This window comes from Bos mutus, chromosome 9, assembly GCF_027580195.1.
Source record: "Bos mutus isolate GX-2022 chromosome 9, NWIPB_WYAK_1.1, whole genome shotgun sequence".
In the NCBI taxonomy this organism is placed as follows: domain Eukaryota; kingdom Metazoa; phylum Chordata; class Mammalia; order Artiodactyla; family Bovidae; genus Bos; species Bos mutus.
In genome coordinates, this window is record NC_091625.1 from 30060712 (window position 1) to 30077759 (window position 17048).

The 17048-nt window shown below is 36.1% G+C and overlaps 1 protein-coding gene across 1 annotated transcript in view; it reads left to right on the forward strand.

Moving 5' to 3' along the window:
• Nucleotides 1–17048, forward strand: part of TBC1D32 (TBC1 domain family member 32) — a 215902-nt gene that overhangs the window by 167207 nt on the left and 31647 nt on the right. Inside the window, exons 28-31 of the mRNA XM_070376353.1 lie at nucleotides 1124–1207; nucleotides 12394–12463; nucleotides 14150–14265; nucleotides 15412–15566. Coding sequence (XP_070232454.1) covers nucleotides 1124–1207; nucleotides 12394–12463; nucleotides 14150–14265; nucleotides 15412–15566 — 425 coding nt within the window. The remainder of the gene's footprint in view (nucleotides 1–1123; nucleotides 1208–12393; nucleotides 12464–14149; nucleotides 14266–15411; nucleotides 15567–17048) is intronic.

The following is a 17048-nucleotide window of genomic DNA, read 5'->3' on the forward strand; positions in this document are numbered from 1 at the left end:
GAAGACTAACTTTTCCTCAATGCTCTTGGATGTGAAAAAGGGTGCATTCAGTTAATATGTGTCACAGTCAATATCCTGAATATAATAACCAGGGCACAAATTTCAAAAGTGACTAAAACTTACTTGCCTTAATTACAAGCATATCAGTTACTCTTCAGATACATTTATTTCCAGCAAAAATAATTCTAAATTGCATAGTGATTATAATTCACTTGGTTGTATCCACTTTGGTGGTAATATATGCAAATATTTCTGTACTGTTACATTGACAGGCATCTTTTTTTCAACTTTTCTTTGAATTAATAAACTTTTAGAGCAGTTTTAGATTCACAGCAAAATCAAGCAGGAAATACAGAAAGTTCTCACATATTCTCTCCTTGAAACCTCCCCAACTAACAACATCTCATACCAGAGTGGTATGCTTGTTACAACTGATGAGACTACATTGACATGTCATTATCATCAAGAGTCCATAGTTTACATTAGGGTTCACTCTTGATGTTTCACATTCTATGAATTTTGACAAATGTCATAATGATGACATGTATCCACCAATGTAGTGCCTTACAAAAGAGTTTCACTGCCCTAGAAATTCTCTGCTCTGCCTATTCATCCCTCCCTCTTTCCAACCCCTGCCTGTCTTACCTTTGATCTGTTTACCCTGAACAGATAACATCTGTTGTCAAGTATATAAAACATATAAAATGTGCTTTTGAAAGGGATGTGAGCTATGCATTGATTCTGGTCTTGAAGTTCATGTGATGTTTTTTCTGCATGTGTGAATAATGATGGTAAGATATTATAGCCTAATTTGTGATAATTTTTTTTCTGAATTGAAATCATTTAGAAAATTCTGAAGTAATCCTTAGAGGATCTAAGGATAACAGATGGTTCTTTTCCAGTTTCACATTGAATAGGTTTGCAGTGAAGCTATTTAAAATTTAATTTACATTGGGAAGATTGTTGTGAATATTAAAACGATATGTTTTGAATTGGCCCCCCTCAAGAGCATAACTATGAAGAAGTCCTAATGACTTTTACCTACTGGTCTGTGATTTAGAGATACAGTATCATGTATGATTCTTGACCTTTAATATCCTAATTATTCTCTTGTTTATTACAGCTTTAGTAGAATTACTTGAAAAATTTGTACTTCATCTTTCTGAAAGCCCATCTGAATGCTACTTCCCTTCAGTGGAATATACAGGTACAATTTAAACATTTTGAATTTTGGAAAGTGCTTGGTATGCAAATAGATAATGTTTCATCAGTTCAGTTCAGTTCAGTTCAGTCGCTCAGTCGTGTCCAACTCTTTGTGACCCCATGAATCACAGCACGCCAGGCCTCCCTGTCCATCACCAACTCCCGGAGTTCACTCAAACTCACATCCATCGAGTCAGTGATGCCATCCAGCCATCTCATCCTCTGTCATCCCCTTCTCCTCCTGCCCCCAATCCCTCCCAGCATCAGAGTCTTTTCCAATGAGTCAACTCATAGAAAAGTGTAATTAGATGCAAATATACACAAGGTTTTCCATCCTTAAAACCTCTCACTTTGTGTTATATACATTCCAGATATCTTCTGGTCTCTTCTGTGCAAATGTCTGGGTTTCCTTGTTACTTTCTAGCTTTTTTGTTGTTGTTGTTGTTAACTCTTTTTTTTTTTTTCTGTCTACCCATTGAAATTTATTTTTCCTTATGGTGGTATCTTCCATTCTTCAGTTTTTATCCACTATCTCGTAGTGATCTCATCTGTTTGTACTGTTTTATTTTGCATACATTGATGACTTCTAAGTTTATCTCTTCTACTCAAATATCTATAAGCTTTCTCATATTTCCAGATGCTTGATAGGTAAACATCACGTGAATGTGCTAAAGAACCCTCAGGCTCAAAATGTCCAACAAGAGCGTTACTTTATCATACCTCATTGAGAGACTTCCTCCATCTATACTATTTTTGTGGGCAGTGCAATCATCTGTCCATCTAAACCAGGTTCCCGCCTAGTCAGCAAACCATATTCTGTGTTCCTAATATATTTCAAACTTAAGCCCTTACTTCCGTCCCTCCTCTTCTTTATGTTAGTTTAAGCCACCGTTACTTTTTGCCTAGGTTATTGCAACAGGTTATTGTCTAGGTTATTGTCTTTACCTCATTTTTCTAATTGGAGTCTCATTTTTTTTTCCAGAAGTATTCTTTATGTTGCTTTCAGAGTGACGTATGAAGTGTAAATCTGACCTGTTCATTCCTCTACCTTTTAGAAGTTTACCATTGACCACTGCGTACAGTTTAAGATTCTTATCATGACACCCAAGGCCTTAGGTTACTCTTCTTTCTTCTCTAGCATCATCCCCTTTTCTCCATGCCTCATTTGTTTTTCAGAAACACTAAACTATTAGCAGAATTGCCAGCCTCACCTTCTCTTCTCCAGATACACATTCATTTATTCAGCAAATTGATATTTTCCTGTACAATATAATAAAATTGCTCAAAGCACTTGGGCACATCAGTGAACAAAAGAGAGAAAAAGTCTTCCCTTGATAGAGTTTACCTTTCTGTTGGAAGATAGACAGTAGATAAGTAAAACATCCAGTATGTCAAGTGGTATGGTGGTAAGTGAGAAATACACAGCAGGGAAGGGAGGTTCAATGTTAAATAGTGTTTGGACCAGCAGAAGTTGGCAGCAAGATATATGAATGTTTTCAGAGGAAGAAAATTCCAGCAACTGACTAGGAAGGAGACTGGTATAGCTCAAAAAGAGTAAGGGGGAGAATTTTTGGTGTTGAAGTTAGAGAGGATGATATGTGGATGGGGGGCAGATGGGGGCACACTGCATGGCTTGTGGGATCTTAGTTCCTGACCAGGCACTGAATCTGTGCCTTCAGCAATGAAAGCACAGTCTTGACCACTGGACTTCTGGGGAAATCCCTGATAGAGGGATTTTAAAGTTATTGTAGAATCTTGAACATAGGACTGACATCCTCAGATTTACATTTTTAAAATATTACTATGGCTGCTGTATTGGGAAAAGACTGAAGAACAAGGAAGATGAGTTAGGAGGCTATTGAAAAGATAATGATGAAAATTGGCAATGGCTTGGATGAGGATGTCAGTGGAGCTGGTCAAAAGTACTTGGATTCTAGCTCAGACAGTAAAGCGTACACCTGCAATGCAGGAGACCCAGGTTCAATCCCTGGATCAGGAAGATCCCTTGGAGAAGGAAATGGCAACCCACTCCAGTATTCTTGCCTGGAGAATCCCGTGGACAGAGGAGCCTAGTGGGCTACAGTCCATGGGGTCGCAAAAAGTCAGACACGACTGAGTGACGAACACACACACACACACACACACACACACGTATTCTAGGTATATTTTGAAAATAGGACCAACAGAATAGGCTAACAGACTGAAGATGGAGTGAGAAAGAGGGGAGTCAAAGACCTAAGTTATTGATCTGAGCCACTGGAAGGGTGGATTATCAAACACAGATAGAGAAGAATGCGTGAAGAATAAGATTCAGAGAGGAGATTAGGAGTTTGCTTTTATGTTATATTTTGAATACTTGTTACACATTTAAGTAGACATACTCTGTACATGTTGGCTGTTTGAATTTGGAATTTAGGGGGAAGGTATGGGTTGAAAATACCAATTACTAAATCTTCAGTTTACTGTATAAAGCTAATACACATCTCTTTGTCCTGTTTTTCTCATATTCTGACTTAATGTCTAATCCTTCATGTGGCAGCACACTCCTGTAGGGTAGTTTCTGTGTCTTACTGGTCTTGTCCTCTGCACCTAGAGTAAAAGTGTCAATAATTGTTTGACAAATAAAGGAAAGAATGGAATGAAGGATAAGAGCTTTGTATACTGTGTCAATGTGTTTGATTTACTCTGTTGCTTATTAAAACTGAAAACGTTTAAGATTTCAGACCAGAAGCTTTACTTGATTCATCTGTAGTTTAGAATGATTAATTTAGTAACTATGTAAAGGATGAGGTAGAGAGAAGAACTGAAATTTCCCAAAGGTGAATATCCAGTAAGTGAAGACACTGTGAAGAAAGCAGAAAGGGAGCCTAGATTCACAGTAATAGATCATCAGGGGATATTGCCCCTCTTCCTCATAAGAGTAACATGACTTTTCTGTTTGCTGAAGAAACCATCCTTCAAATATGCATTTATTCAAGTTAGACGTAATGTTTCAAATCTCCATAGAAAGAAAGAAAATTTTAAAGATATATTCTCAGTCTGGGTTACTTATTTTTTTTTAATTGTGTTATTCATCACTGCCCAAACACACCCTGTGCATTCGTATCATTGAACCTGTTGTGCTCCTAGTGTTCATTCTGGATAAACTTCTTTCTTCCTCATGACATCCATGTGGTAATGGCCAACTACTGTAAAGTCACAGCTAGAATGTCACCTTCCCTCTTACTCTCAATCATAAGTCCCTCCTCTGTGCTCCTATTGCATTCATCTTAAACTACCAATTTGATATTTATCACATTGTGCTTCCCTGGTGGCTCAGTTGGTAAAGAAGCCACCTGCAATGCAGGAGACCCGGATTTGCTCCCTGAGTTGGAGAGATCCCCTGGAGAAGGAAATGGCAACCCACTCCAGTATTCTCGCCTGGAGAATCCCATGGACAGAGGAGCCTGGTGGGCTACAGTCCATGGAGTAGCAAAAAGTCGGACACGACTAAACAACTGAACACATATGGCTAATTTAAATTATTTCATTAGTCTCAAATGCCTCTTTCTCTTTAATATAGCTTTTGAGATATTTTGTTAGATTAATTATTCATACCATTAAATAACATCTATGTTCACACAGTACATCTGTATAACAATTCTAAATCTGTTGGGATTTACAAGTACACATATATGTAATTAAATCATAGTGACATCTAATGCAGATTTGGGAAAGGGATAAAAGTGATCATAAGAAAATGAAAGCAAAGAAATGAGAGGAAAACACAAGGTAGAATAAAACAGAAATTAAGGTAGATGAAGAGAATTGATAACTTGAGTCCTGCTTGTGAGTAGAATAATGCACTGAGGCATCTGATGTGCATTATATTGTTCAACCCTGTAACTACCCTTGAACAACATGATTTTGAACTGTGGAGGTTCAGCATGCAGATTTTTTTTCCCCAATAAATACCTACTACAGTACCACCAAATCCATGGTTTGCTGAATCCATGGATGTAGAGCTGAGGATATGGAAGGCCAGTTGTAAAGTTATACTTGAATTTTTTACCTGCTGCATGGGGTTGGCTCCCTAACCCTTGCGTTGTTCAAGGGTCAGCTGTACTCTCTGAGAGCAGGTGTATAATCATCACATTTAAAAATCGGGAAACTGAGATTCAGAGGGAAGAAATTAGGGCTAATGAAGAAAATTTTGAAGAAAAGCGTCTGTGAAGAAATGATAACTTTATGAACAAACCTGAAAAAGTATGTGAAAAAACATACAGAGATTAATGATCAAGTCTGTAAGAGAGGAAATAAGTAAGAAGTGGTAATCATGGAAATTTGAATGCCAGAGGGGCTATCTTCAGTAATATAATCTTCAAAATTCTACAGCTCTCTTTGGTACATTGTTCTGTTGGGTTATATGTTCTGCAGATAATCTAAAATTAACATTATGTCGTGTGTGTTATCTAAATATTCAACAAGGCTGATTGCTCAGTGTGTGTGCATTTACTACCCTGTGTTATATTTCTGAATTATGATGAGGAGATCTCAGATGTTGGCTTTACTGAATGTATTATCTAGGCCGTTGTTGTTTAGTCACTAAGTTATGTCCAACTCTCTGTGACCCCATGGACTGTAGCCCACCAGGCTCCTCTGTCCATGAGATTTCCCAGGCAAGAATACTGGAGTGAGTTGCCATTTCCTGCTCCAGGGGATCTTCCTGACCCAGGGATGGAACCTGTGTCTCCTGCATTGCAGGCAGATTCTTTACCACTGAGCTACTGGGGAAGCCTATCATCTAGGCAGATAAACCCTGAATGTGAATTTAAATTCTTAAAAGGCTCCAGGTAAACAACTATCCAATAGTGTTTTAGAGAATGAATGAAAATAAAGTGGCTTCCTGTTGATTGATTACTATTTATTATTATGATATGGGCTAAGTTTGTTGCTAGTATTGTTTTCTTCTCATGGCTTTAGATATCCTCGTCCTTTATCATTAATTTTTTGGCTAGTGAAACAATGGTTTGCAATTACAAAATTTTATTCTATTGACTTTAAGTAAACAAAAACCATGTTTTGATATAAAAGATGTTTCAAAGCAGACGCTGGATAGATCTATTTAGTGTTTTTTCATGTTTCTTGAAATGAGAAATTGATTGGCTTTTTAAAAATGACAGCTTGCTAAACCCTAAGGTAGCTGAAATTAGAATAACACAGTCATCCATCTGTTGTTAGCTCCCTCAGGATTTCAATCCATTATAAAATTTGTAAATCTGGAAAAATCAGATTAGTTTGGCTGTTTATCCCCTTAAAGAAAGAGGAGAGAACAAACAGATAAAGTTCTGCACACTCGCAGTTTGTTACTCCACGCAGGTGCCTCTCCGAGTCCTAACAGACGTTAAATGTTTGTCAGCTCATTTTCTAGAACGTGTTGGAGATTTTTCCTCTATAATTGCTTCTTTAAAATGATAAATTAAGTAATCCTTTCAGGGTGGTAAATATTTCAATTTTATCCTTTTTCTCTTTATGTTAAACAAAATTTTGGAAAAATATCAGGGAACTTTGCATTGTTTCACCTTTCCATTATTAAAATATTTTTACATTTATTATATACAGTTAAATGTCCATTATACTTTCTTTTGATATTCAGCAAATATGCTCTTTTCTGTCTTACTTTTATGGAGGATATTTGTGAGTATGCTAGATAGTCGCAAGGAGGTATATAATATGAATGACCCTGTCCACAAGGAGGGGGGGAATAGAGCATGTATCTAAAATGATGAATTAAATTAATTTGCAGCACATGGTAAATAGAAAGTAAAGAAATGGAAAACTGACATTTCTCAGCTGGCTACTTTGTTTCAGGCAATGTGCTAGAACGATTAAGTTAGCTTTTTGAATTGAGATATTTTCAAATGAGGGATTGTGTGGTAATGCCATAGGTATTCAGTGGAGAGTGATCAGTGTTGACTAATATCATAGTGGAAGATTAAAGGAAAAAACAATGATAGAACTGCCTCCTGGGCTATGACAGCTGAAAGAAATAGGAAAGGGGAAGAATCTTGCAGGCAAGGGCAATTGTGTAATCAATGGCATGGAAAAAAATAATACTTTTTCCCAAATAATGCTGACTATGTAAGTCGGGCTTTCCTGGTAGCTCAGTAGTAAAGAATCCGCCTGCAGTGCAGGAGTCACAGGAGACACGGGTTCAGTCCCTGGATGGGGAAGATCCCCTGGACAAGGGCATGGCAATCCACTCCAGTATCTCGCCTGGAGAATCACCATGGACAGGGCCTGGTCATCTACAGTCCATGGGGTTGCAAGAGTCGGACATGACTGAAGTGATCACACCTAAGTTAGGAGACTTAGATACTTACACTAGCTTACTGGTCATAAGGAATTAAATTTTATGGCAGTAAAAACTGAATAAAATGGATAGATAGCAACCCCATATTTAAAAAGAAGGTACAGAACCTTCAGGCTTATTTTGGGTAAGGAAGAAGGCAGGAGGAAATGGACTGGTTGCTTTCTTTAGAAGTAAAAGTTTTCTGGCTCTGCTACTGATATAACAGGACTTTCAGGAGAGTCAGTAAACAGTCACACTGTAACAGCTCTTCTAATACTGTATTTGTCATCCAGTGGAGATATGCTTTACTCTTCTGAAAATTCATTTGCTGCTGTTGCTGCTAAGTCGCTTCAGTCATGTCCAACTCTGTGTGACCCCATAGACGGGAGCCCACCAGGCTCCTCTGTCCTTGGGATTCTCCAGGCAAGAATACTGGAGTGGGTTGCCATTTCCTTCTCCAGCGCATGCATGCATGTTAAGTCGCTTCTCTTGTATCCAACTCTGTGCGACCCTATGGACAGCAGCCCATCAGGCTCCTATGTCCACGGGATTCTCTAGGCAAGAATATTGCAGTGGGTTGCCATTTCCTTCTCCAGAAAATTTGTTTAGTTTCTCACTATTAGCCAAGTGCCAGCAAAATAGATTTAATTTCTTCTACTCCTGCTCTGTGCTAGCTTTCTATATTAAAAGTAGAACAGTATGTATTACCACAGTGAGTAATTTCAGTCAACATTAAGTTAATTTTTTCAACTCATTTTGTTCTGAGATTATTATATTTATAATTAAAATGATTGGTTATTGTAAATAGTTAATGCTGAGAATGAATTAGGCATTGATGAGTAAGTAGGGCAAATCTGATGCTATAGGTGTCATTGGTTGATTGACCTTTATTCAATAACTTTGTTATGCTTCGCAGTGACTCTGGGAATGGGAGTTATATTATCCTTTTGTTTCTTGATTTCAATATACAGAAAAAAATATGTTAAATTCTATCTGCATCTCCACCTTGCGTCTTGTTTGATATGTAAAGCACAGTTTTTGTTGTACATTGGATGTTTGTTTATTCATTCAACTCCTCATTCATCCTCTTGGTGTTTATTAAGCAGCACATCACTTATTGCTATGTATCGCACACTTTTATCCCCATTTCAGTAAAGCACTGGTTGCCAGCAGTGTTTCAGGGTCCCCTGAATACATCTATTTTATCATTGAATTTCAGTTAATCATTTTGCTCCATTTTATTTCTGAAGATTTTAATTCCTGCTTCATAAATCGTATTTAGTCCAAGTTAAGTGTAACAAAAGATTATTTCACTCAACTTTTGTGGCCCAAGATCCATTTCTGCTTGTCAGGTTGTCATACTGTATGTCAAATACAAATTAAAATTGAAGCTTCTTTTTAGATATATACCCATAAACCATTTTCTGACTGACATCCTACTAAAGGAAACATTCGGTGGAATTTTATTCACTCTGAAGTCACCTAAATCTTTACCATCCTAGTAATTTTTTGAGTGGATATGTGATTTTTGTTTTGGTATACTTAATAACTCATATATTCTCCTTTAAAAATCTTTTTGGAGATTTAACCAGTACCTTCCTTAAAATAAAATTTGTGTAGCAACCTATGACTGTCCAATTGAAACTATCTCTAAAGTTCTGTTTTACTTCTTTAAGTGTGTATTTCAACTCAGTGCATAGAAGTAAGCTGTAGAGGTCCATCTACCAGCACCATGATGGTTATAAGTAGCAAGGGATTCTTAGCTATATAAACTGTAGCTTAATTGCTATCATTATGAAATTTAGCAATATTGCTAAGACTGTATTGTGATCAAAATAAGTATAAGTCAGATGTAGCTTATCAAGAAATTGGCACTTATTTTTAAAAATTGTTATTTTTGTCCAAGGGACTCTCAAGAGTCTTCTCCAACGCCACAGTTCAAAAGCATCAATTCTTCACGCTCAGCTTTCTTCACAGTCCAACTCTTACATCCATACATGACCGCTGGTAAAACCATAGCCTTGACTAGATGGACCTTTGTTGGCAAAGTAATGTCTCTGCTTTTGAATATGCTATCTAGGTTGGTCATAACTTTCCTTCCAAGGAGTAAGCATCTTTTAATTTCATGGCTGCAATCACCATCTGCAGTGATTTTGGAGCCCAAAAAATAAAGTCTGACACTGTTTCCACTGTTTCCCCATCTATTTGCCATGAAGTGATGGGACCAGATGCCATGATCTTATTTTTCTGAATGTTGAGCTTTAAGCCAACTTTTTCACTCTCCTCTTTCACTTTCATCAAGAAGCTTTTTAGTTCCTCTTCACTTTCTGCCATAAGGGTGGTGTCATCTGCATATCTGAGGTGATTGATATTTCTTCTGGCAATCTTGATTGCAGCTTGTGCTTCCTGCAGCCCAGCGTTTCTCATGATGTACTCTGCATATAAGTTAAATAAGCAGGGTGACAATATACAGCCTTGACGTACTCCCTTTCCTATCTGGAACCAGTCTGTTGTTCCATGTCCAGTTCTAACTGTTGCTTCCTGACCTGCATACAGGTTTCTCAAGAGGCAGATCAGGTGGTCTGGTATTCTCATCTCTTGCAGAATTTTCCACAGTTTATTGTGATCCACACAGTCAAAGACTTTCGCATAGTCAATAAAGCAGAAATAGACATTTTTCTGAAACTCTTGCTTTTTCGATGATTCAGCAGATGTTGGCAATTTGATCTCTGGTTCCTCTGCTTTTTCTAAAACCAACTTGAACATCTGGCAGTTCACGGTTCACCTATTGCTGAAGCCTGGCTTGGGGCATAGCCCTGTAATTAATGCAGAGCATTGTCGGTGAATACGATCTTCACTCTTGTTTCAAAAACCTGTAGAAAACATTGAGTAGTCTTCCTTGCTCAGCCTCTTGCTAGGAGAAGTGCACAAGTGGTATCCTTCTTCCCTAGGTGCAGAGGTTCATCTTCCAGCACCATAACGGTTATAAGTAGCAAGGGATTCTTAGCTATATAAACTGTAGCTTAATTGCTATCATTATGAAATTTAGCAATATTGCTAAGACTGTATTCTGATCAAAATAAGTGTAAGTCAGATGTAGCTTATCAAGAAATTAACAGACACTTATTTTTTAAAATTGTTATTTATTTTTGTTTAAGAAATTACCCCTCTAGACTAGGTAGTTGACCAACCAGTCTGGTTTGCCCAGGAGTGTGAGAGGTTCCTTGGAGAAGGCAATGGCACCCCACTCCAGTACTCTTGCCTGGAAAATCCCATGGACAGAGGTGCCTGGTAGGCTGCAGTCCATGGGGTCGCGAAGAGTTGGACACGACTGAGCGACTTCACTTTCACTTTTCCCTTTCATGCATTGGAGAAGGAAATGGCAACCCACTCTGGTGTTCTTGCCTGGAGAATCCCAGGGACTGGAGAGCCTGGTGGGCTGCCATCTATGGGCTCGCACAGAGTCGGACACGACTAAAGCGACTTAGCAGCAGCTGTGGGAAGTTCCTAAGGGCTTGAGACTTTAAGTACTAAATCCATGCAAGTCCTTGGCAAACTAGAAGTAGGTTACCCTTACCAGGAGTGCAGAAAGATGAATTATTATTGCTTTAAAGAGTAGATATTCAATAACAGTGATATTTAATTTATTCGTACCTATCTCTCTACCTCTTGTCTACCCATATTTGAAAATTCAGTTTGAATGCCACTTCTACCTAATCTCTTCCTCTTATGAATTCACATAATTCTTCACCTGTATCATTTTTGCTCCACTTTGCACTTTAAAACATCTTTATCTGAATTTTCTATATACAAATTTTATCTCTGACACTACATGGAAAGTTCTGTTAGGTCATGATGTATGATTTATCTTTTATCCCTTATAGATTCTAGCATGGTGCTCCACACCTACTTTATAAGAAGAGATTTATTAAAAGTAAGGAATGAATTCATGAGTGAAGTAGGTGTATTGTTAATATGAGATATACCAGTGTGTAATAGGAAAAAAAAAAAACTGCCAATACAGAATTCAGAAAACCTAGATCTGTCACTAGGTAAATTGGTGATTCTTGGCAGTTCCCTTATTTATATGTGTGTGTGTGTGTGTGTGTGTGTGTGTGCGCGCGTGTGCGTGTGCGCACACCCATGTGTGTACACACTACAGTTTTGTCAGCCCAAAACTGGAAGTTTCAGCTAGACCCTCCTTGCGGTCTAGTGATGCTACTGACTCTTCAGTCATCCAGTGTTGTCAAAGACCAGTCCAAACCTTCAGCCTGTCCTGTGGTCAGTCCTCTCTACTGTATACCCCCTTTTTCACTTTTGGAAGATGACCACAATTTGTACTCTATCACGATATCTACATGCAGGAATAAACTTGTTCAGTCCACCTTTGTAAACTGCTGTACATTTTAAGTAGAATAATACCAATTATTCCTTTCTGACACTGACCATTTAAATATTTCAGATGTAAACAGCCATACTTACCTATGTTTGTAATTCAGAATCTTATATATGCATTGCTTGATGAAAATACAATATTCTAGACCATTTTTGTGTTATGGCTTTTGTATTTGGAGAACCAAGTAAAAGTAGATTGCTTGAAAATTATGATTATTTGTTTTGTATTTAATATATTTTTAAATGCTTTTTTGTAGGAGAAAAAAACTGTTTCATAAAAGGTTTCCTGTTAATTTTTTTGAAAAATGTAACTGACAGCTCTTACAAGAACAGGATTTATCAGTGTGTTTTGAAGATTCACATTAAAATATGTAAAAATATTGCTTTCATCAAATTTCAATTAAAATGTGATTATTATGCAGACTTTTATACGTTTTTATAACCCAGTATTCTATTGTTTTTAGCTACTGATGCAAATGTGAAGAATGAAAATCTTTCATCTGTGCAACAGCTTGGCATTAAAATGACTGTCAGGTATATTATAGGGAAATATCTTCCTGTGCATTTCTAGAATTTGTTTTTGTCTAGCTAATATGTGCTTAATATTATTTAAGTTAACAATCAACTATTTTGTGTAGTTTAAATACAGAGTTTATCATTCAGAAAATGATAACTTTGTTTTGAGAATATTGGCACTTTGTTATTATTTCAGAGGCTAATTACAGCATATTTAAGTCTCTATGATGATCAGATTTTTTCCAAAAAAACATTTTAAGTATCAGCACATTGGTAGCACAGTCATACCATTTGCTAAAATATGATTAATTTTTATTTTCAGGCTATAACTATAGTTAATGAGTATAAAAGTATCTTAATGATAGATGCATAAGTGAAAGCAGAATAAATAAATTATAGTAGTTTGAATTTTTCATACTCAAATTATAATTTTCAAAAGAAATGGACAAGCTAAACAGACTGGGTGTTAAGGTATGAGCCCTTCATTATTAAATGGGGATCTTGACAGGCCCATTCTATCTGTTCTGTTGGATCATCTTCAGAATTAAGTATAAAGAAGATGCATGTGAAAGTTTTTTAAAAAGACTGTAAATCCATAGCATTATAATAAAATCTATGATAGTGATTCTAGCACATCCACCTATATCACATAGGGTATATAACCCACTGATTATGTTTTGTGACCCTATACCTGCCTTTTATACTGTAATGACCTATTTCCATTCTAAAATGGAATCCATAGATAATATGAGCAAGCTAGTCACATATTTTTTTTAATTCAGCTTGATGTCTTATTGTTAAGACATAAATGGAAAGTGACTTATAATAAGTTGTTTGTATACAGCTACAGTATGAGACGTAGCTGGCACCTATGAATCATTGTAGCTGTGGGGCAGCTACAAATGGAGATGGATTTTATTTTGGTGTTTCAAATATTACAAGAGGGTTGCCACTAGCAAAGTGACTTTGCAAAATGATGAACAGTCTTAGGAAGTCTTCAGGCAAAGCATAGGAACTATCTTTCCCTAACTTACACTTGGTTTAGTTCAGTGTATAATAAATAAGACTAATATATTATGATTTTATATGAAGCTCAATTAATTTCAGATAATTATAAATAAAATTTTCATCTATACAAATAATAGGTAGGGCATTTATAAGTTGTTACTGTGCAGGGCTGACTGTCCCATGTCTAACCCCCTGATGCTCACTCATCAAGTATCAGTGGTCCTCCAGTCACTGTGGCAAATGAAAACACTCCCATAAACTTCCAAAACAGTGCCATGCTCATGTAGAATCACTGGACTAAATGAACCCTCAAATTGCTTCTAGACTTAGCATTCTGTCAAGCTAGCCTGTCAGCATTCCATGTTGTAGATTAAATTCAAGGAAAAGTGCTTATATTCTACTACTCATCTATAGTATCTGTGTTTTATTCTTTCATTACTACTTCCTTTTCCTTTAAAGTTATTGTATTTACCAGATGAATACTGCAAATTCTGATATATCATGATTATCAGGTACGTATATGGGTGTTATTCTTTCATGAGTGCTCTGTATAATAGTTATGCCAAAGGTAGAAATTTGAAAACTTAAAACTATGAGATCTCAAGAGAACTACAGTTTGATGAATTTTAAAAAATGAATTTACTGTGCAAGGCTTGACATTTTTCATTTTGTATGTTTTCTGGACATTTAATTTAGGTATGGCAAGTTCCTCAACCTGTTAAAAGATGGTGCAGAAAATGATCTTACCTTGGTTTTAAAGCATTGTGAGAGATTCCTGAAACAGCAGCAAGCTTCTATAAAATCTTCTCTTCATATCCTTTGTAAATGACTGGCAGTACTTTAACTCTCTTCATATGCTTTTCAGAATTCTTGGACGGAATACTTTAAAACTTTTGTAGGAAAATAATACTTAAACCTATATTAGTGATTTGCTGTATCTTTATAGTATTTGATTCTATTATTTTAAATAGGTACTTTATTAGATTGAGTAGTAATTATTAAATTCAACCGTATTAGTTAAATCTTGAATAATTAGTTATTAGAACATATTTTCGGGTATATATAGAGAAACTTTAAAATAGGTTTAGTAAATCAAAATAATTGACTCAGAGGATAAAGCGTCTGCCTGCAATGCAGGGGACCCTGGTTCGATCCCTGGGTTGGGAAGATCCCCTGGAGAAGGAAATGGCAACCCACTCCAGTATTCTTGCCTGGAGAATCCCATGGACAGAGGAGCCTGGCGGGCTACAGTCCACAGGGTCGCAAAGAATCGGACACGACTGAGCAACTTCACACAGACACAGAATGAGAATAAAACATCCATTTATTTTATTTGTATTGGTTATCTTTCAGAAATAGAGTTTGACTTCAAGAAAAAAGTTTATACAAGTCATTTGCATTACTGAATTCTAAAAATATGTGGGCTTTTTAAATACTTGATTATGCTAATAATTTGACAGATAACCTAATCTAGAGAAAGGATGGTACTGTTGTGTTAATGACTTGAACAGTGTGTTTCCACAAAGCGTATAGTTTCTTCCTCTTGTTGCTGGTGATTTTGGCCTCCCCTGGACATGTCAACAAATAGTATATTAAAATAGTTACTGTGCAAGTAGTTTTTTTATTAATAAAGTTTAATTTTAGAATCTGCCTACCAATATAGGAGGCACAAGAGATGCAGGTTTGATCCCTGGGTTGGGAAGATCTACTGGAAAAGGAAATGGCAAAAGAGGAGCCTGGCATTCTACAGTCCATCGGACTGGCAAAGAGTCAAACACAACTGAGCATGCACACAGGCATTTACATCAATAGCTTATAAGCTGGTTGAAGACAAAATGAGGGTTAACTATCGTTAATATCTTTCTTGATAGAGATTCTGGAAATGAGTATTAATGGAGTTCTAGTATTTCACCATGTAAGATAAAATATTATAGAAGTTCCTTAACTGTGCTTTTCAGTCTGCTTGCAGAGGAATTACACTAGCCATGACTGGTTTGTATCTTCTTTGTTCATAATAATGTTGGGCGACAAAGACAAAACATTCCAATTTCTTCAGCAATTCTCCAGGCTTCTGACTTCAGCTTTCCTTTGGTTGCCAAGACTACATATTTCTGTAAGACTTTTCAGTCTGTTTTATAGGAATGTTTTAAATTTTAAGGAAAATCCTCTTTAGATTCAATAGGATCTTATTATTTTATTTGTAGAGTGTGTTATATACTCTATTCATTTTCTGTCTGAATGCAGTTTTGAGTGATTCATTTTGAAGATACACATTTGGTATTTTCTCAAATACTTGCTGTGTTACCTAATGATAACTGAATGAAGGATTAATAATAATAGGTGCATTATTAAATTTTAAACTTGTCATTTAATTGGAAAATTCCATATATAAATAGAAAACCTTTGAATGAATATTTTTATTGTTGCTTTTTTATAATCTCTGGTTAAATTATAGTATAAGAAAATAATATGTTAGTTGAAATTGTATCCATATTGTATAGAGGAAAAGCATACTAATTTTATATACATTTTGGCAATCTATGATGAGTTTTGATTAAGATATTATAGTGTATTTTTTTATTTAAAGATTTTACTAGTTCTCTGGGATCCAAGTTTAGTTTAGAGGTAAGTATATCCCTAATTTATTCATGATTCTGCATTTTGTTTTACTTACTTACTGCATTTAAGACCTCCAACTTGGGGAAAGTGTCCATTATAAGCCATGCTAGTGCTTTTCATGACAGACTGAACTTGGACAGTGGAGTCACACAGTACCCAAGAATAAGTTGTTAAGGGGACTAGAGAGTATCTATGTCAAGTTAAATGAAAGCATTTATTACATGTTCTTAAAATAAGTATTTGTGATAAAGAAAATAAACACAAAGCACCAAGGAATACATTAAATGTTAAAATTTTATAATTTATGTCTGAAATAGCTATATGCAATTCCTGAATAAGACATTCTCCTGCTTGTACTTAACTGTATCTAGAAATTTGCTCACATAAAAGGAGGAACCAAAGACAAAAGAGTATGTACTAGCTTTTCTTCAATCAGTGGAACAATTTTCCTTCTGTTAACCAGAATTTGGACAATTCTTTAAGTTGTACATGAAGATTTAGAATATCTGCTTTGATAAGAATTTGATAAGAATGCTTATCAAAAGAGTTTTTACCTTACATTTGTAAATGAGAGAAAAATTTTTAAGTCCATCACACACTTTCATGTCAAGTATTTTGAAAAGATACCGACATGCCGCTAGTTTTAAGTATTCTACTTTAGTGTTCAGATTGAGACCCTGCCAGACATCACCAGTGAACTGCTGTTAACTATAATTTTATAAAGTTGCATTTCTGCTTTGACTCTTTAAACCTTTTTTCTGACACATTATTTTACTTTTAACACGAGTGATGTTGTCTAATAGCATTTCTTCCCCTAAAACTGAAATCAGGCAGTACTCTAATTGCTTTGAGTTTATTAGATTAACCATTTTGATAGCATCATTTGATAATGGAATGGAGTGACATTACTCAAGGGTTTTAGAATGAACTCAATGTAAAGCTTTATACTTTTCTGTTAGTGCAGCTATATCGTCAG